Source organism: Electrona antarctica (genome assembly GCF_951216825.1).
Source record: "Electrona antarctica genome assembly, chromosome: 5".
Lineage (NCBI taxonomy): Eukaryota > Metazoa > Chordata > Actinopteri > Myctophiformes > Myctophidae > Electrona > Electrona antarctica.
In genome coordinates, this window is record NC_136810.1 from 53,977,885 (window position 1) to 53,998,544 (window position 20,660).

A 20,660-nucleotide genomic window follows, 5' to 3' on the forward strand; every position below is an offset into this window, starting at 1 on the left:
TCCTTTTTTAAATCATTAACAATTAATCAACTCAACTGTTTGATAGTCTGTCGACTACTGGTTATAGTTCTCGACTAGTCAACTAGTTTGTGAAACCCATAGACGAAGAAGAACATCGCTCGATGGTAGTAGTACGAAAGTTTATGTCCATGAGGAGGAGGAGGATGGTGATTATGAAGGGGGGGGTTTTCGTCGACTAAAACTAAGACGAAAAATGTTCGTCGACTACCTTTTTCCACTGACGAAAACTAAATGGAAACTAAATAAAAACTAAGCTATGATGACTAAAACTGAGACTAAATACACTGACAATTTCGTCAACAAATAAAAACTAGACTAAAATGTTAGGAAGGGACTAGTGGACAAGAGAAGTCATTTTACAATTGGTTGCATGCTGAAAATAGCAGATCTACATTGTAGATCGGCTCTTTTCAGTGTAAAAACAGTGTAAAAACAGTCCTTACGACGGCATCAAGGCCCGCCAAAATACATCAATTGTAGATTTTTTGTCGACTAAAACTAGACTAACACTAAAACATTCCAGGTGACTAAAATGTGACCTAAAACTGAATAAACTATTCAAGAGACTACGACTACAACTAAAATCAAAATTTGCTGCCAAAAACAACACTGATAATAACCACTCATGTCACATAAGCACTATCTCTGTTCCTGGGGCGTGCCAGCATTTCAAGAGAGTGAGGCTTGTTGTCGGATGCTTCCTGGCGCCAAAAGCACCGCCTCATCTCACCTCCGCAACATAGCTCCACGCCAGACTGGAACTCAGCCATGGTCCAAGGTGCCTTTCACAGAGTGGCGCTAACTAACACCCATTAGTATTGCATAATATGTTCTCTCTTTCCAAAGGGAGATGCAGTAGCCCATGTAATTTGGGTGGGGGAAAAGGAACTCTTCTCCATCTCTTAGATTATTTATAATACAAGTAATTGAGGAATTGGATGATCTAAACTAATGTTATGATAGAGTACATGTATAATAGAAATAACTGAAAAGTAAATATCTCATGACCGATTTGAAGCCTCCAATTTGAACCGACGTGAATTTGATGTTGTGCAATAATGTATACAGTATAAAGCGACTGACACAAACTACTTTAACAATATTTATTCAGGCCTGGGGAGCTTTTATTGACTGTAGATAGAGTACATGTATAATAGAAATACTGAAAAGTAAATATCTCATGACCGATTTGAAGCCTCCCAATTTGAACCGACGTGAATTTGATGTTGTGCAATAATGTATACAGTATAAAGCGACTGACTACAAACTGCTTTAACAATATTTATTCAGGCCTGGGGAGCTTGTATTGACTGTGCAATCCTAGAGGAAATTGTGAGTTCTTTTAACCCATTTTGACCTGAGATCAGATTCTAAAAATGTCTTCTATATCCTGACAGTTTTCTGAAAAAGCTATGTTTCTATGTCAGTCATTCTTCGATTTTTCAAAAATAGCAGACCTACAAGCTCGTAGCGCGCCACTCGGTGGCGCGCTATGAGCTTGTAGATCTGCTATTTTTCAATAGCTAAAGCATAACATGATGCTAACACCAAAAGGGGTTCCCGCCCAAAATGGGTAAAGTTAGTTCGAGTTGGCATTGAAGCTTTCCCCCTGAGTTCCACATCCACTGCTATCTTGACTGTCGGTTTCAACTGCCTACACTGCTCTGTTGTCACAGTCTCTGTGTATGTGTGGGTGCCTACTGCTGTAGCCGCACTCTAGGAAGTGGTACAAGCCGGTGCCCGAGAGAGGAAGTGTTGCTACCTTTTCTGTTCTAAATGTGCTAATGCCTGGCGGTTGTAGATCAGTATCTCTCATATGTCAGACAGAGTCTGCTTTACAGATACAAACTCAGAGGACACTGCACATCATGTCATGTCAGGCTGTGACAGCCACAGGGCCTTTAGATTTGTGTGCAACAATGTGCACGCATGAATGCACACACCTGATGATGGTACGCAGGTGCGTTCGTGTTTGTGTGTGCTGCACTGTGCAGGACTATGTGTAACGTACGTGAGTGTATGTATCGTCTGAATTTCTTAACGGCGATTAACTATTCCGTCTGCCCGCCACAAACGAGGAACACGAGGGTGTAAATTAGTACCCTAGCCCGCCAAACACGAGACTCTCGTGAACCAGGGTTTACATTCTTTAATCCAAGTTTTAATTCGGATCGTATCGTAGCTAATGAAGCTATCGCATAAACATTGAGTGAGACACTGGCCGTGGCCATTTTGAAGATGCGCGAGCATCCACTTGCATTGTAAGCCCTGTCTTCAAAGCCCTGTATCTCAGAAAGGACATTGAGGGGGCAGTTTCTGGCCCAGACAAGCGTTTTCAACGGCCTGTAGCAGGCGCTGTGATACTCACGGTCAGCTTTTTCCACCGCCGAGCGAGACAACAACAACCGTTCATGATACCACACACAGCAGTTTTTCACAGAAACATGCGATTACGGATATTTGGATCTTCAAAGTAAGTGTAACGCGCGATAAAACCTTGGCAGTACGCTATCGAGGGATTAATTAATGCTGGCGGTAAATGTATTAACATACCTGCTCTCCAAAGACCATACATAACAATCAGAAAGGTTCAATTAACACCTCTCATCTACTCCTCTATCCCATTACTAAAGGAATACATTCCAATCCAGCGCTATGCCATCCTCTCTAGATGCTCACAAAGTGAGACCGTCCGTGCCCAGAGGCTGACCCAGAATCACTACTGTATAACGGGGTGTAAAGCAGCAAACCCTAGTACTGATAACTTTATGGTACTTACTTACATGGTATTGGTTGATTTGACCATGCTAATAATGCCACAATCTCAATATTGTGCGTCCTTAATTATTTACTATGATTATTTTACTTATCAAATTAAGCTTGGTCTCTCCTGTCTGAACTAAGACCAATTCATAATTTGTTTTCAGAATCATCAATGACATGAGAACTTCTGTCAGTTAATTTATTTCCCTGCAGTGTCGGTATTTCTTGTGCTTGCATCCATCAATCCATTCAGCTCCATTCAGACCTCTAGGGCCCGACGCGCTAAGCTGTTTACACCCACGTTTTGGGAGTAAAGGAATTTTCTCAACGTCCCACGTAGTCTGATTCAGTATTCTTTTTTTTTTTGTCAGTGAATTTTGTGGAGGGACGCTCTTTCTCAGGTCAGCTCGGATGCAGACTTACATGGGAAAACTTGCTGCATGTCCTTAGAATACCTTATTCTAGACTACTAACGTTTGGAAAAGTCCTTTACATCCAAAATATGGGTGTAAATTAAACCACTTAGTGAATTGGGGCCCCTAATGTTTACTTCGTACTCCATCGTACAAGTTATGTGCCAAAAATAGCATCTACAGTACACGCTCAGAATGTGTCACGACACTTTGTGATCAAATTATGCATGGTCTCTCCTGTCTGACAAACGGCACACCCTCCTGCACACAGAGGATGCCCAGCTCAGTCGTAATTAAACTGCTCGTCTTTCCAGCCAAGCGCTCAGATATAATTAACAGTGTTGGCTGCTGGAGTCGGAATGTAATAGAAATGGACCCTATGGAAGCTACACAGGGACCCATTGGAGCTTTAGTTATGAAATCATCAAATATTTGAGCAAAAGCACTTGGGTCTTGCTCAAATATTTGATGAACAGACGGTCGGCCAGACAGTAGTACTTTTTCTACTTTTCTCTGTAGGTAGAATGTTTGTTTTTGGTCTTGTTTCTAGTCCTACCTCTGTCCTCGTTTAAGCCGTTAAGACAATTTCCCTTGTTGTACTGGTTTGTATTCTAATAAAGCCCCTTAATCCTGGCAGTGTGAGTTTTTGGTGTGGGAAAACAGAGGACTCATTGGCCTTGCTGCCCGGTTGACACACAACATAAATTAAAGTCTGTATTCAGGTGCTGCCCTGTACAGGTCTGATTAAGATAAAGGTGCTGTTTCATCAGCTGAGGTGGTGATGTATTAATACTGTTGTCTCTATCACCTAACGACCTTAACCCATTTTGGGCGGGAACCCCTTTTGGCGCCACCGAGTGACGCGCTACGAGCTTGTAGGTCTGCTATTTTTGAAAAATCGTGAAAATGTGCCTCAAATCTTTGAATATATTCTTTCAGAGTTCCAGTTTTTAACTGAAATCTTTGCTTCTGGGGAGGTCCCTGGAACAACATATTTTCAGATGGTTGGTCGGCGGCATATTACATATAATTTTTGGGGTCCTTGACATGAAATATTGAGAACCACTGATACAGAAACATGAGGTTTTTCCAGAAAAACAAATACATTTTAAAGACATTTTTTAAATTTCGACATCAGGCCTAAATGGGTTAACAGACAGTTCACCTTCAACAACAGATTATCTCATGGAAGGAGACCAACTTCAGGCAAACGCAGAAAGTAAAACAAATACTTGGATTTCAGTTCAAAAACCTTCATTCTCAGCCATTTAGGCTGTGTTTACAGACTATACTGCAATGCTCCTTGCGGAAAATAGTTAAAGGTATATTCAGTGATTTGACTTAATCTAAATATCACTTATTTTTTCTTTTTTTCTGGATAATCCTCCCTACTATAGAGTGTGCTGACCATATAAGGAGTTCCTCCCTGTCCCCAGTGAGCCCCTGGGGTCAAAAAACCCTAGTTTCAGTTTTGGTGGCGGGTGGCAAATCCTTCATCCAATCAGCATGAGAGGGGCCTTCCTCCAATCATGATCGAATGGGGGCGGGTGGGTGCACATGCTGTTGGCCTGTTGCACTTCCCCCCACTGTAGAGCGCGCATGTGCACATTTTGTTACCGGGGCGGACTGGGTGGTTTTCCAAATCACTCAAATCACTGAATGCTCCTTTAAGTGCCTTGTGTTTTGATGTTAATTTACGTCATATTTAGCGGAATTATCAGCTCTTATCATCTCATATCATCATGCATCTCATACTGGCCAATCAGACTGCCCGTTGCCTGTGATTGGTTGGCTGATTTGTTCGTTTACATATGATGTACATTTTCCCTTCAATGTCAATGGCGTTCAATGATTTGATGTTTAATTTACGTCGTATTTAGCGGAATTCTGACGTAATTTCTCCGTTCATTGCCGATGGCAAATCTTGAGACGTGTGGGGACAAAATATGTTTATAGAAGGGGCTAGCGCCCTTTAAAAAGTGTGATATTGACAGCGTGAGCCTTTTTGCTGACTCTTGCAATTGCGATGAACCCATTTTGGGCGGGAACCCCTTTTGGTGTTAGCATTATGTTATGCTTTAGCTATTGAAAAATAGCAGACCTACAAGCTCATAGCGCGCCACCGAGTGGCGCGCTACGAGCTTGTAGGTCTGCTATTTTTGAAAAGTCGAAGAACGACTGACATAGAAACATAGCTTTTTCAGAAAACTGTCATTTTCAAACAGACATTTTTAGAATCTGATCTCAGGTCAAAATGGGTTAATGGTGATCGATCAGAACTTCAGGAGCGGAACAGATTTTGTTCTACATCTCGTGCTCAGAATTGGAAAAGCAAAGCGTGCACGTGTCGTGGGCCACCGTGAACTAAGACCAATTAATACTTTGGTTTCAGAATCATCAATGACGTGAGAATTTCTGTCAGTTCATTTATTTCCCTGCAGTGTCGGTATTTCCTGTGCTTGCATCCATCAATCCATTCAGCTCCATTCAGACCTCTAGGGCCCGACGCGCTAAGCTGTTTACACCCACGTTTTGGGAGTAAAGGAATTTTCCAAACGTCCCACGTTAGTATAGTCTGATTCAGTCATCTTTTTTTTTTGTCAGTGAATTTTGTGGAGGGACGCTCTTTCTCAGGTCAGCTCGGATGCAGACTTAAATGGGAAAACTTGCTGTATGTCATTAGCCCATTTTGACCTGAGATCAGATTCTAAAAATGTCGTATACATCCTGACAGTTTTCTGAAAAAGCTATGTTTCTATGTCAGTCGTTATTCGATTTTTCAAAAATAGCAGACCTACAAGCTCCTACTCGCTACGAGCTTGTAGGTCTGCTATTTTTGAAAAATCGTGAAAATGTGCCTCAAATCTTTGAATATATTCTTTCAGAGTTTCAGTTTTTAACTAAAATCTTTGCTTCTGGGAGGTGGTCCCTGGAACAACATATTTTCAGATGGGGGGTCGGCGGCATATTGCATATAATCTTTGGGGTCCTTGACATGAAATATTGAGAACCACTGATACAGAAACATGAGGTTTTTCAGAAATAAATACATTTTAAAAAGACATTTTTTTAAATTTCGACATCAGGCCTAAATGGGTTAACGGACGATTCACCTTCAACAACAGATTATCTCATGGAAGGAGACCAACTTCAGGCAAACGCAGAAAGTAAAACAAATACTTGGATTTCAGTTCAAAAACCTTCATTCTCAGCCATTTAGGCTGTGTTTACAGACTTTACACTGCAATGCTCCTTGCGGAAAATGTTGAAGTGCCTTGTGTTTTGATGTTAATTTACGTCATATTTAGCGGAATTATCAGCTCTCATCATCGTATCTCATATCATCATGCATCTCATACTGGCCAATAAGAATGCCTGTTGCCTGTGATTGGTTGGCTGATTTGCTCGTTTACATATGATGTACATTTTCCCTTCAATGTCAATGGCGTTCAATGATTTGATGTTTAATTTACGTCGTATTTAGCGGAATTCTGACGTAGTTTCTCCGTTCATTGCCGATGGCAAATCTTGAGACGTGTGGGGACAAAATATGTTTATAGAAGGGGCTAGCGCCCTTTAAAAAGTGTGATATTGATTGACAGCGTGAGCCTTTTTGCTGACTCTTGCAATTGCGATGAACCCATTTTGGGCGGGAACCCCTTTTGTTGTTAGCATTATGTTATGCTTTAGCTATTGAAAAATAGCAGACCTACTCAAGCTCATAGCGCGCCACCGAGTGGCACGCTACGAGCTTGTAGGTCTGCTATTTTTGAAAAATCGAAGAACGACTGACATAGAAACATAGCTTTTTCAGAAAACTGTCAGGAGTTAGACATTTTTAGAATCTGATCTCAGGTCAAAATGGGTTAATGGTGATCGATCAGAACTTCAGGAGCGGAACAGATTTTGTTCTACATCTCGTGCTCAGAATTGAAAAGGCAAAGCGTGCACGTGGGCCACCGTGAACTAAGACCAATTCATAATTTGGTTTCAGAATCATCAATGACATGAGAATTTCCGTCAGTACATTTTTTCCCCTGCAGTGTCAGTATTTCTTGTGCTTGCATCCATCAATCCATTCAGCTCCATTCAGACCTCTAGGGCCCGATGCGCTAAGCTGTTTACACCCACGTTTTGGGAGTAAAGGAATTTTTTCCAAACGTCCCACGTTAGTAGTCTGATTCAGTAATCTTTTTTTTTGTCAGTGAATTTTGTGGAGGGACGCTCTTTCTCAGGTCAGCTCGGATGCAGACTTGCTGTATGTCATTAGAATACCTTATTCTAGACTACTAACGTTTGGAAAAGTCCTTTACATCCAAAATATGGGTGTAAATTAAACCGCTTAGTGAATTGGGGCCCTAATGCTTACTTCGTACAAACAGAGTTATGTGCCAAAAATAGCATCTACAGTACACGCTCAGAATGCGTCACGACACTTGGTGAGCTTGTAGATGAGCTATTTTTGGCACGCGACGCCGGTGCTTGACTCTGGCAACACGACAAAGTATGAATCAAGCTGCTTAAAACTAACTCAAGTGTCCTGAATCTGATGTTCTGTTCATCTTCAGGGGGAGATAATTGCTTTCATTTCTTTTTTGTTCCTCCCCCTCATACTGTAACATCTTAAGTGTTGCACACCAATCACTCTGAGCTTGTCTGCTTCTCCAGGTGCGTGCGTGCGTGCGTGCGTGCGTGCGCTGTTCCTCAGCTCTATGCTTGAAGTTTGTGTATATGCCACAGCCATTGATGATGTGGAGGTCCTGATGCAAACGGCTGCTCCCACTGGGAAATCTACACACACACACACACACACACACACACACACCCACACATATACTTGGCGCACTTGGCAGCATAAGTAAAATGTATGTGACGATGTATGCATTTACACACACATTCCGTTCAGCATTGACAGCCACAATTGGGTCACTGAAATGCACAATCTCTCATTTTGACTTCCATTTGCGACACACACACACACACGCGCACACACACACACACACATGATGTTTGTCCCCCAGAGCACCTCTCTGCCTCTCAACATTGCTCATTAGTGAGAATCAATCTGCAGCTTGGTGTCGACTGCTAAGACTCTTGTACACACACACGGTCACATGCACACACTACTAATAAGGGCCTGGGGGACACATTACACACAAACGCATGCGCACGCACACACGGCCGCACGCGTGTATGTATATATGTATATATGCATGCATGCATATACATACATACATACATACATACATACGCACACACGAGGACTTCACCACATGCTCACGAATATAGAGACAAACGCAAGCATACGGGTACTACTGACACTCATTTGTACACGTTATACAAATGCACACAGTCAACCACGCATACTAAACAAAACAACCAGAGCTTTACGCACATGAACACAACAGAATACCACAGGACAGGAGAGCCATCCAGAGATAGTCAGACAAAGGAGACAGACGGAGATATAGGGATTAGGGGAGTGAGAGAGAGGAGGAGAGATGCACTACTAGACTTCTCACTCAGCTCATTTTCATGCCCTTATATGGTTTCGAGCCATGCGGGGGGAGGGGGGAGGGGCTGTCTCCGTCTCACTGTCAGTTTGACATGTGACCTGGGAAACAGGAAGTGTTGTGGTGTACACAGCAGCACAGACGTGGGGAAATGGAATGGATGAACGTTTGCATTATTACACCGCACAGTCAGAGAGACGGTGACAGAGATGGGAGAGAGAGACTATTATACAGCACAGAGAGACGGGAGAGAGAGAGACTGGGATATTATTAAGAAAGTCATACATAGATTAGATAATGGTGTGGTAGTGAGCGGCGGTGTGCATCTCTCCCTCATTAGATGATTGAGTACCTATCTATAATCTATGATACAATATGACACGGGGACGATACATTTTAATGCGGATCGATGCGATCTGATGCAGTTCTTCTTAACATTATGTTGACATTTTTTCCATGATGAATTCAAATGAGCCAATTCAGGAAAAATGGCACTGAGCAGTAATAGAGGGTATGCGCATGCTTAAAGTGAATGGCACATCGAGTGGCAAAGCAACATGCAAAGTGAGTTTAACATTGTTTAACGTTGTTTAATGCAATCAGATAGGACTTTTCTGTTTGAATGTATGGGCTGTCAAGGCCAGAAAGTAGTTTTTTGCCACTCAGTAGGCGTTCCTGCATAACTTCCTGGTTTGATGATGATGTCACGTGCGGCGCATACCCTCTATTCCTTGGGGTGCCCGCTGTCCGGTTAACCCATTTTGGGCGGGAACCCCTTTTGGTGTTTCACGCATTCCGTTATACTTTAGTTATTGAAAAATAGCAGATCTACAAGCTCATAGCGCGCCACCGAGTGGCACGCTATGAACTTGTAGGTCTGCTATTTTTGAAAAATCGTAGAAATGCGGCACAAATCTTTGAATAGGTATATATTCTTTCAGAGCGAATGTTTTTTTTTTATTTCGACGTCGGGCCTAAATGGTTTAAGCTGGAGGAATCAAACCCCAATCTCCATTCTCCACGATGTATATGTTTGTGTAGGGCGGCGGCGGTGGCTCAGGGGTAGAGTGGTTGCCAGTTCGAACCCGGGCTCCCCCACAGTTAGTGTCGAAGTGTCCTTGAGCAAGACACTGAACCCCTAATTGCTCCTGATGTGCTGGTTGGTGCCTTGCATGGTTTCCCGCCGCCATTGGTGTGTGTGGACGTGTGTGTGAATGGGTGAATGTAATGCACAATCTATGTAAAGCGCCTTGGATAAAGGCGCTATATAAATGCACCACTTACCACTGTACTAAAGAATGAATACTTTCAAAACTGACCCACCTGTCACACATGACGTTCACGTTGATCTCTGCGGTGATGTTGGGCTTGGAGGTGTAAGGACTGCAGTGCAGTTTTCCTCGGAAATGACACGATTCTGTTCTTGTAACTCTTCACCTAACTTCATTTTCTGCAAGCACTAGCCCATTTTGACCTGAGATCAGATTCTAAAAATGTCTTGTTTCTATGTCAGTCGTTCTTCGATTTTTCAAAAATAGCAGACCTACAAGCTCGTGGCGCGCCACTCGGTGGCGCGCTATGAGCTTGTAGGTCTGCTATTTTTCAATAGCTAAAGCATAACATAATGCTAACACCAAAAGGGTGTTCCCGCCCAAAATGGGCTAGTATGCTGCAGACCTTGCCCCTTTTAGTCACTGTTTATCAGGTGACAACAAAAAACACAAAGATGTTGTTTATTTTGTCCCTTCCCTGAAACTGCTGATAAAAGTGCTAAAAGGGGCACTCGGGGCAGCTCTTCCCCCATTCTGCCCACGGATGAGTTATCAAGCCCCACTGGGCCATTTCACAGCTGACCTTTTCACAGATGAATGCAGTCAAAAAAACTCCAAAGCAATAACTATGTGGCGGTTTTTCATTCCGGTGGCCTGTGATTGTGTCAGCATGAAGTGTCCATCATGCTGACTGTTACAGTTTCATTTTTTGTTGTCCTGGCTGTGTTCAGACCAGAGCTCTATCAGAAAGACTGAGTAGTAATAATAATAATAGCTCCGATTTATATAGCGCTTTTCTAAGTACCCAAAGCGCTTTATATAAAAAAAAAAAGTTGTAATGTTTTTTTTATCCCACGATTTTGTAACCCATTTTTCACCCCTGTGTCAATTATCTAATGTGATCCTGGGCTCTACACACCCTCCGCCAGCCTAGTCCCCATATATGGGGGACATGGGGAGAGCAAACGGACTTGAACTCATGCTTCCTTCATGCCTGAGTGTCCAAGTTGCTCCTTTACACCTGACGAGGGGGAGTTTCCCTGGTTGGACGTAGCGCGTGGAAGGAACACGTTATTCCGACCAGTTCCTTTCCCCTCCATCAGGCTGGCCAGGGGGAGGCAGTTTAGAGATCAGGATTACTGCATGTTTTTTGTGAGGGTACCTACCCTAGGAACAACTTTTAATTGAAGAAACAAAAATAAAAACAAAAAGGCAAGTACAATGTCGGTGCTGGGAGGTGGGTTTTGACTTAAGTGAGGTTTTGAAGGAGAGGAGGGAGGGGGCAACTCTTGAGATGATTGGGGGAGTTCATTCCAGAGGTTGGGGGCAGAGACATAGAAGGCCCCCCCCCCCCCCCCCCCCCCCCAGGTGCGGTACTTGGCCTTGCGGACCCTCAGTCAAAGTCATACGATTTGTCACATACGTTACCGCAGTGAAATTTGTTCTCTGCATTTGACCCATCTCTTGGAGCGGTGAGCTGCAGCCAAGGAGCGGTGAGCTGCAGCGTTCGCCGTGCTCGGGAATCATTTGATTAGTAGATTTGACCCCCCAATCCAACCCTTTGATGCTGAGTGCCAAGCAGGTAGGCATTGGGTCCCATTTTTACACTCTTTGGTATGACCCCGGCCGGGGATCGAACCCTGACCTCCCAGTTTCAGGGCGACCTGAAACTGGCCACTCTAACCACAAGGCCACTGTCAGGAGGTTGGCTTCACTGGACCTGAGGGGGCGGGATGGGGCGTATAGGGTTCGAGAAGATCGGAGAGGTAGGGGGGGGGAGCCAGGTTATCGAGAGCTTTGTAGGTGGTGAGCAGGATTTTGTAGTAAATTCTTTGTTTTGACGGGGAGCCAGTGTTGGTCGTGGAGGACAGGTGTCTCTGGAGCGTGTACTGGTGAGCAGGCGGGCAGCAGAGTTTTGAGTGTAGAGTGAAACGTGATCGGAGAGAGCCTGTTTAAACCCGAGCTGCTGGTAGATCAGTGAGGGAGAGAGTAACTAATAACCCCCACTGTCTCCCAGACAGTTTATTAAATGAGTACAATGAGTAAACAATGTCATGAATAGGTAATTAGGCTGTGTTTCGCCCTAAGTAAGTAAGTAGCCTTGCCGAGCCATGAGGCCCATAGGGGCAGGAGCCTATCTCCTGTTTCTGTAGCGTGAGGCAGCTTGATGTACAAGTACACCCCCTGGTACGCTAGTATGTCGCAGGGACTTACCCCCAATCCAACCCTTGATGCTGAGTGTCAAGCAGGGAGGCATTGGGTCCCATCTTTGGTATGACTCGGCCAGGGATTGAACCCCGACCTCCCAGTCTCAGGGCGGACACTCTTAACCACAAGGCCACTGAGCTGGTTCCACTGTGTTTCGCCCTACTCGGTGTTTATTGTTGGTCATACTGTGTGTGTGTGTGTGTGTCCTGTTTTTCAAATTTTAGATTTTTATCCAAGATAATGCCTAAATATTTTACTTCACTCATTTCAACAAGAGTTTCATTTTTGATGCGTACCTCAAAGTATCCGTAGCAGGCCTAGCTGCGGATTGAGATACACATTGAACCTGTTTTTTGTACATTTAAAGTTAATTGTGACGACTCGAGTCGAGTCAGTTTGAGATGTTCTCCAATTCCAAACTTTACTCAGTGAAATACTAGCGTTTGGATACATCATTAGATGCAAACCAAGCTTGCATTTTGGTCTTAAAAGCGATTCCGAGATATTTACGTTCTAAGATGCTCCGTCCCATAGCAAGCATGAGCTAGTGGATTTTTCACTTTTTTTTCCGGAAATGAAAACCGGAGCGAAACCGGAGTGTTACACAGGGAAACTAGATGCAGCTGAGCACCTGAATTAACTGATATTAAAAAAGGCGTCCCCTGGCCAGCCGGGGCGCCTGATGGAGGGGAAAGGAACTTGTTGGAATAACGTGTTCCTTCCACGCGCTACGTTCAACCAGGGAAACTCTCCCTGTCAGGTGTAAAGGAGCAACTCGGGCATGAAGGAAGCATGAGTTCAAGTCCGTTGCTCTCCCCATGTCCCCCATATATGGGGACTAGGTTGGCGGAGGGTGTGTAGAGCCCAGGATCACATTAGATAATTGACACAGGGGTGAGAAATGGGTTACAAAATCATGGGATAAAAATGATTTACTTTAAAAAATAGGCGTCCTAAGGCGTCAGTGGCAACGAGATACATTAAAGAAAGGTGTCAGGAGGCGCCACGTGGCACGGAGTGAGTTAATGTGACCCTTGGTGGTTTCCCAGGTCCCACATGTCTTCATTTGCTCACTCTCTGACGAGTCTAATGATTAAACCAGTAAGAGCAGATGGAATTCCCCTGTCTGGCTCAGTGGTGGAACAACACCATGCTAATGACCATGTTACGAGGAAACGGTAGTACGTAGTTGTAAAACTGGTGTGGGAATTACTTTGTTATAACTAGCTTTATATTATAGCAGCTATTAAAATGGGGTGCATTTTGCATCCCAAAACGCAGTTTATAGTTACGGGACGCAATAAAACAACGACCTCTGCATCCACGGGATGCACTACTGTACTACTGTACTGTTTTTTTTTTATCCTAGTTTATTTTGCTAGCTTTAGTTATAATAATCATGTCTTCTGTTTTCTACATGAATATAACCACATTATAACCATATACAATGAAATGGGAGTTAAATGCTGCAATTTGTAAAAAAAATGGCAAAATATGACTCCTAACGTCGTTGAAGTGGGACTCATAAAATGTCCTTGGGACTCATCTAAAAGACCATCCCGGGACTCATTACATTGAAAACCTATTTACATCACTGGCCTATAGTGTATCTAATCAATTTGAAAATGATTTATGTTTATAAATAATCAATTGAATGGATGAGTGTTGACTGCAGCCTTTTCCTCTTGGCTGTGTGTCTGAAACCGTGTTGTTCTGTGTTTTCACAGGTACGCATAGCAGCTAACTTTGTCATCCACGCCCCGCCGGGAGAGTTCAACGAAGTTTTCAATGGTGAGAAATCCGATCCCGATACCTACATTTCTGTGTTAGCCGATACCGAATACCGATACCAGTGTCGTGATCTCATGTTGTGTTTATAGCTATCTAGGTATATATCTCGTGTTGTGTTTATAGCTATCTAGGTATATATCTCGTGTTGTGTTTATAGCTATCTAGGTATATATCTCGTGTTGTGTTTATAGCTATCTAGGTATATATCTCGTGTTGTGTTTATAGCTATCTAGCTATATATCTCGTGTTGTGTTTATAGCTATCTAGCTATATATCTCGTGTTGTGTTTATAGCTATCTAGGTATATATCTCGTGTTGTGTTTATAGCTATCTAGGTATATATCTCGTGTTGTGTTTATAGCTATCTAGGTATATATCTCGTGTTGTGTTTATAGCAGACTCCTCAAATATGCACTTGCAGTTTGGGCAACTCCAAAGCAAACATCCATTTTATTTACCTGCCATAGTGTCAACCCCTTACCCCTGTGTCGGATCGGTGGTTAGACTGGCATATTCACCGATATGATCCGATATGACAAATAAGGGCCGATCCGATACTTTTACCGATACAGTATCGTGTGTGTGTGTGTGTGTGTGTGTGTGTGTGTGTGTGTGTGTGTGTGTGTGTGTGTGTGTGTGTGTGTGTGTGTGTGTGTGTGTGTGTGTGTGTGTGTGTGTGTGTGTGTGTGTGTGTGTGTGTGTGTGTGTGTGTGTGTGTGTGTGTGTGTGTGTGTGTGTGTGTGTGTGTGTGTGTGTGTGTGTGTGTGTGTGTGTGTGTGTGTGTGTGTGTGTGTGTGTCGACTACCTTTTTTCACTGACGAAAACTAAATGGAAACTAAAGTAAAACTAAGCTACGATGACTAAGACTAAATATACTGACAATTTCGTCAACAAATAAAAACTAAACTCCAGTATAGAGATCCAGTATAAGTCATTTTACACTTGGTTGTATGCTGAAAATAGCTGATCTACAAGCTCGCAGCGCGACGCGTTGTGAGCTTGTAGATCGGCTATTTTCAGCAAGTGTAAAATCAGCCATTACGACGGCATCGAGGCCTGCTAAAATACATTTTAGTCGACTGAATCAACTGTAGACTGTAGACTTAACACTAAAACATTCAGGTGACTAAAATGTGACTAAAACTAAATTTAAGTTTCATTCCAAAGACTATGACTAAGCTAAAACTGGAATTTGCTGTTTTAGTTGGGGGGGGGGGGGGGGGGGGGGGGGGGGGGGGGTGTGTGTGTGTGTGTGTGTGTGTGTTTCTTAGAGTATATATGAATAGAGACGTCACCCGAGTTCTCCTCCCATCCACTTGCATTAAGTTGCTCAAAAGCGCATGAGGCGATTTCACTCCTCCTTCCTTGTAGGAACAGAGAACGCGTGAACGCGCTGCCATTGCACTGAAACCGCGTTCACGTGTCGTGAACGTGCGCAATGATAGTCAACGGACCAGCGCGTTCATGTGTTTGGCCCACGCTGCAATACCAAATTCGGCCACTATGTCCATTGCGCCTCAGGGTTTCCTCCGGGTGCCGTCTCTATTCATATATACTCTAAGGTGTGGTTACATGTTCACCTCACAACACTGGTGCTACAACATGATGAACAACAGGAATCGCACATTAATTCTACAATTCAACATTTCCTCAAGAGTCGACGCAGAAGTGAACACTAGTGTGGCTCGGGGAGCCTCATCTCGACTCGCTCTCAGTTCCTCCAAAAAGCAACTGCAAAATTTGGGATGCAAATTATATCGGGGTCACGCTGGTGGGTGGGTGGCTGAGAGAGTAGAAATTGGCTAGTGGGGTTGTTACAGTATGTGTGGGTTGGTTGGGTATGGATTACAATTTAACCCATTTTGGGCAGGAACCCCTTTTGGTGTTTTAAACGTTATGTTATAATTTAGCTATTGAAAAATAGCAGATCTACAAGCCCATAGCGCGCCACTCGGTGGCGCGCTATGGGCGCTATAGCTATTGGCTTGTAGCTACAAGCTTGTAGGTCTTCTATTTTTGAAAAATCGTGAAAATATTTATTTCAGAAAACTGGAGGATTGTTTTCATTTTTTTTAAATTGTTTTAAATTTCGACGTCAGGCCTAAATGGGTTAAGCATTTAGCGGATGCTCAGAGCGATTTACAGTAAGCAAGAACAACACACGGTATAAATACATATAACAATAGCCAAGGATCATAAGCGAGCCAAGGACCTGAGATCCGACTAACAGTAAAATATCTGTAAAATGAAACGATGCGTATACACTATAGAGCGTAGCAGTCCCGCCCCCTTTCATGACGCCGTGAGACCCAGAAGGGAATTCCCCGTTCGTTTTCCCCATAGGCTTTTCATAAACGTTATTTAAAGACGTTTACGCCGCGGACAAAGCCAACTCGAGTCGTGACAAATCATGACCACAAACACAACATTTTGGGGCCGAACAAATAATTACGACAAAAGTGTTGTAACCTGCCGTCGTCTTCTTCTTTCTAATTATTTGTCCGGCCCGAAAAATTGTGTTTGTTGTCATGATTTGTCACAATTTCTTGAGTTGGCTTTGTACGAGGCTTAAAAGGCCTTTTAAATAAAAACTTTTTGAAATGTCTATGAGGAAAATGAACGGGGAATCATTTCCTGGGCCATGGTAGGGGGCGGGACTGCGACGCTCTATAGCCAAGGGTCATAAGCGAGCTAAGGACCTGAGATCCGACTAGGTTCCATGGAGAGGCAGGCGTTCCATCTTTTTTTTTCATCTGCATGTCGTTTACCACTCACTCACTGGTGGTATAAATTCACCATGTCTCTTTAAGTCCCCCAACAGGGCTGCTGTCAATGTCATGATTAACTGGGGGCAGCTTTGATGTTTAGTTACCCATGTATGTGTATAACGTGTGTGTGTGTGTGTGTGTGTGTGTGTGTGAGAGAAAGAGATGTGAAATGTGGCATTGTCCCATTTTCATATTTTTCCCCATTGTGTTGTGCCACCCTCCTCCTCCTGTCCTTTGATGTGTAACTGTTTCCTCCACCTCCTCCTCCCGTCCGTCCTTTTGACGTGTCACTGTGTTTCCTCCCTACAGACGTGCGATTGCTGCTCAACAATGACAATCTCCTCAGGGAAGGTGCAGCGCAGTAAGTCTCCAGTGGGGAGAAATACAATTAAAGCGCATCATTAGTGCTCATTGAACTCTAGACTCATAATGAATGCGTGTATTCAGTATTTCATGAGAAAGAAAGGTGCGCTCGTGCAGATCTCCACCAGGAGGCATGATTCAATAATAATAGCGATGTATGCTGTTAAATTCATAAAGCCGTGACAGAATTGGACTGAAAGCATGGCATGTGATTATCTCTAGATCATCTTCCTCCCTCCTTCTCTCATACACTTTTCATTTGAGTCGATAGAGTTTTATTTACCCGAGGGGGCACTTAGTGCCCCCTGTAGGAATATTACAAAAAACTTGGAATAAATTCCTAACCAAGACATTTTCATCACCAATGTGTTGGGTTTTAACCCATTTTGACCTGAGATCAGATTCTAAAAATGTCTTCTACATCCAGACAGTTTTCTGAAAAAGCGATGTTTCTATGTCAGTCGTTCTTCGATTTTTCCAAAATAGATCTATTTTTCAATAGCTAAAGCATAACATAATGCTAACACCAAAAGGGGTTCCCGCCCAAAATGGGTTAAATGGCATAATTATCATTAAAGGGGCATTCCACTCATTTTCAACATTTTACTATGTCATTAATGTACCTTAGAGCTGTTGTGTGGAAATAATAACAAGTCCCCCCATTCTGTGTTTCCTAGAACTAGAGGTCTGAAAAGAAAAGCATTAACATGGTGAAACACATCTTGATGACATCATCAAGATGTGTTTCACCATGTTAATGATTTTTTTCATACTTACAGTTCTAGGAAACACAGAATGGGGGGACGTTTTTTATTATTTTCACACAACAGCTCTACGGTATATTAATGACATAGTAAAATGTTGAAAATGAGTGGAATGCCCCTTTAACCGATTTGATGAATTAGTGCATTTCTAGGATGGCAGAAATGAGTTACATTTGTTACTGTACGTAGTACATATTTACACACACTAAAATGGTTATATACTGTTGCACATACTTGATTCTTTAAACGGCAACCATGTCAGTTCTTCATAAAGAACCATACAGATGTGTTCCATTCAGAACCCGTGCATCATGTAACAGAGACTCGTTTCCGTGTTCTTTTTTTCCCCAGTGCATTTGCACAGTACAACGTGGACCAGTTTACCCCAGTGAAGGTCGAGGGATACGAAGAACAGGTGAGTTTATTTGTGGTTGATCAGCAGCACTGAAAGCATTAAACACTAAGCATGATTGAAACACACTCTGGCCTTCCCTTAAGGCCAATTTATGCCCTTTTCCGATGTTCATGGCGAGATCATCATTATCTCTCCTGAGGCCAGCAGCACTCATGGTACAGTATGTACTGTTGTATGTGATCCCATGGAGTGCATAATCTCCTCTGGAGGATGACACGGCTAATGACAACCCAACTGGCTCGTGACACTCTTAAACAATCGTAACTCGGGGGGCACGGTGGCACAGTTGGTAGTGCTGTCACCTCACAGCTAGAAGGTCCTGGGTTCGATTCCCGCTCGGGACGCTGTGGGTGCTGGCGGCGTGTTCCCTCCTCCGCGTCATCAGTGCCCATACCCGAGGCGGGGTTGGCGAAAGGGCCTTTCTGTGTGGAGTTTGCATGTTCTCCCCGTGTCCCCTAGGGTAGGTAGGGGGGAAAGGAACTGGTCGGAATAACGTGTTCCTTCCACGCGCTACATCCAACCAGGGAAACTCCCCCCTGTCAGGTGTAAAGGAGTAACTTGGACACTCAGGCATGAAGGAAGCATGAGTTCAAGTCCGTTGCTCTCCCCATGTCCCCCATATATGGGGACTAGGTTGGCGGAGGGTGTGTAGAGCCCAGGATCACATTAGATAGTTGACACAGGGGTGAAAAATGGGTTACAAAATCGTGGGATAAAAAAACAATCGTAACTTCTGAAGTGACTGCAACCTTTTCGGAGGCCTCTGCATAGTTTTGTTTTCTGAGGGGGGTCTGTGTCGTAGCCCCACAGACCCTACTAGAGTCCACTCGGCTCCACAATTGTAGCACTGATGTCTCCCTGGCCTGTGAAAACCACACACAGCAAAAAGCATAAATCAGCCTTCATATTACCTCATCTCCCCTACTAATACAAATATAACAGCAGAGGTCCAAACCTCGTAACGTTACTAGTGCTGTTTTCACAAGAGAGGAAGTCATTTCTTATCATGGAGATGTATCCCTAAGCTATAGAGCGTCGCAGTCCCGCCCCCTTTCATGACGACGCCAGGCCCAGGAAATGAAAGGACATTCCAAAAAGTATTTATTTAAAGACCTTTTGAGTGTCGTACAAAGCCAACTCGAGTCGTGACAAATCATGACAACAAACACAATATTTTGAACCAAACAAATAATTACAAAGAAGAAAAACGACAAAAAAAGTGTTGTAACCCGCTGTTTTTTTCTAATTCTTTGTTTGGCCCAAAACATTGTGTTTATTGTCATGATTTGTCACGACAAGAGTTGGCTTTGTCCACGGCGTAAACGTCTTTAAATAAATACTTTCTGAAAAGTCTATGAGGAAAATGAACGGGCAATTCTTTAACGGGTCTCTCGAGGGGGCGGGACTGCGACGCTCTATAGATGTGTCAGTTGTGTATGCTTTAAACGGGAACATGAGTTAACTTACAGAAGTGACAAACAGGGAATTGCATTCAGATAATGTCTCCTTCATTCAAAGACAAAAAAAAACAACCTTGTAGTAATATCTCAGGAGTGTTGTTAGTTGACTGTTTAGTTTGTGAAACACGCAATCACTCCCTCCTCCTTTTCAGGCCAGGAGATGTCTGTATGTCCTGTCCCATAAAATATATATTTTTTGTGGCTTTCGCCTTTATTTTATATTTTTTATGGAGGGACAGACAGTAGGCTGACAGGAAATGGGGAGAGAGATGGGGGGAAGACATGCAGTAAGGGTTGTCGGGATCGGGAGTCGAACCCGCGGCACACTGCCAGACTGGATTACCAGCCAAGGTGCCTGGGCCGCTGAGCCACGGCCCAGGCCATATTTTTTATTTTTAAGTGTGTTGCGATGAGGGTCAGTAGAGGGTGGGGTTTAGGTGGTGTGAGATAGGACACTTACTGAATCAGCACCAGTGTTGTGTTGTTTTTCAATCCACCTCGGGGAAGGAGTAAAGTAGATTACATCTCAGTTCATCAGGCTTGTCTTTAGTACAAGTGCCTGTTTGTGCTAGGTCGTCTGTGCTGTGAACACGTCACGCTGATGTGTCGAGGCGAGGTCGTTAAGTACATGAACCCTGTGTTGTAATTCCCTAGCCTGGAAACCAGACGAATCTGCCACAGGGAAGGATGAAAAAAATGCCCTGCCTGTTCATATTGGGTCTGGCACTCCTCAGTTTGAATTACATTTCGCTCAGCCCAGAGTTGTGGGTGACCAATCAGAGTCCACTATTCAAAGTGTGACTTTTTTTTTATATCTACACGGTGATATTAGTCTGGCCATGCCAAGGCAGTAACTCCCCTGACTGATTATTAATCGGCAGAGCTGTCGATTATTCGATTTGGCTGATGG

The 20,660-nt window shown here is 43.5% G+C and overlaps 1 protein-coding gene across 1 annotated transcript in view; it reads left to right on the top strand.

The window, feature by feature from the left end:
• Nucleotides 1–20,660, top strand: part of LOC306923834 (F-actin-capping protein subunit alpha-2) — a 45,949-nt gene that overhangs the window by 10,758 nt on the left and 14,531 nt on the right. The window contains exons 2-4 of the mRNA XM_079502176.1: nt 13,917–13,980; nt 17,058–17,109; nt 18,227–18,290. Coding sequence (XP_079358302.1) covers nt 13,917–13,980; nt 17,058–17,109; nt 18,227–18,290 — 180 coding nt within the window. The remainder of the gene's footprint in view (nt 1–13,916; nt 13,981–17,057; nt 17,110–18,226; nt 18,291–20,660) is intronic.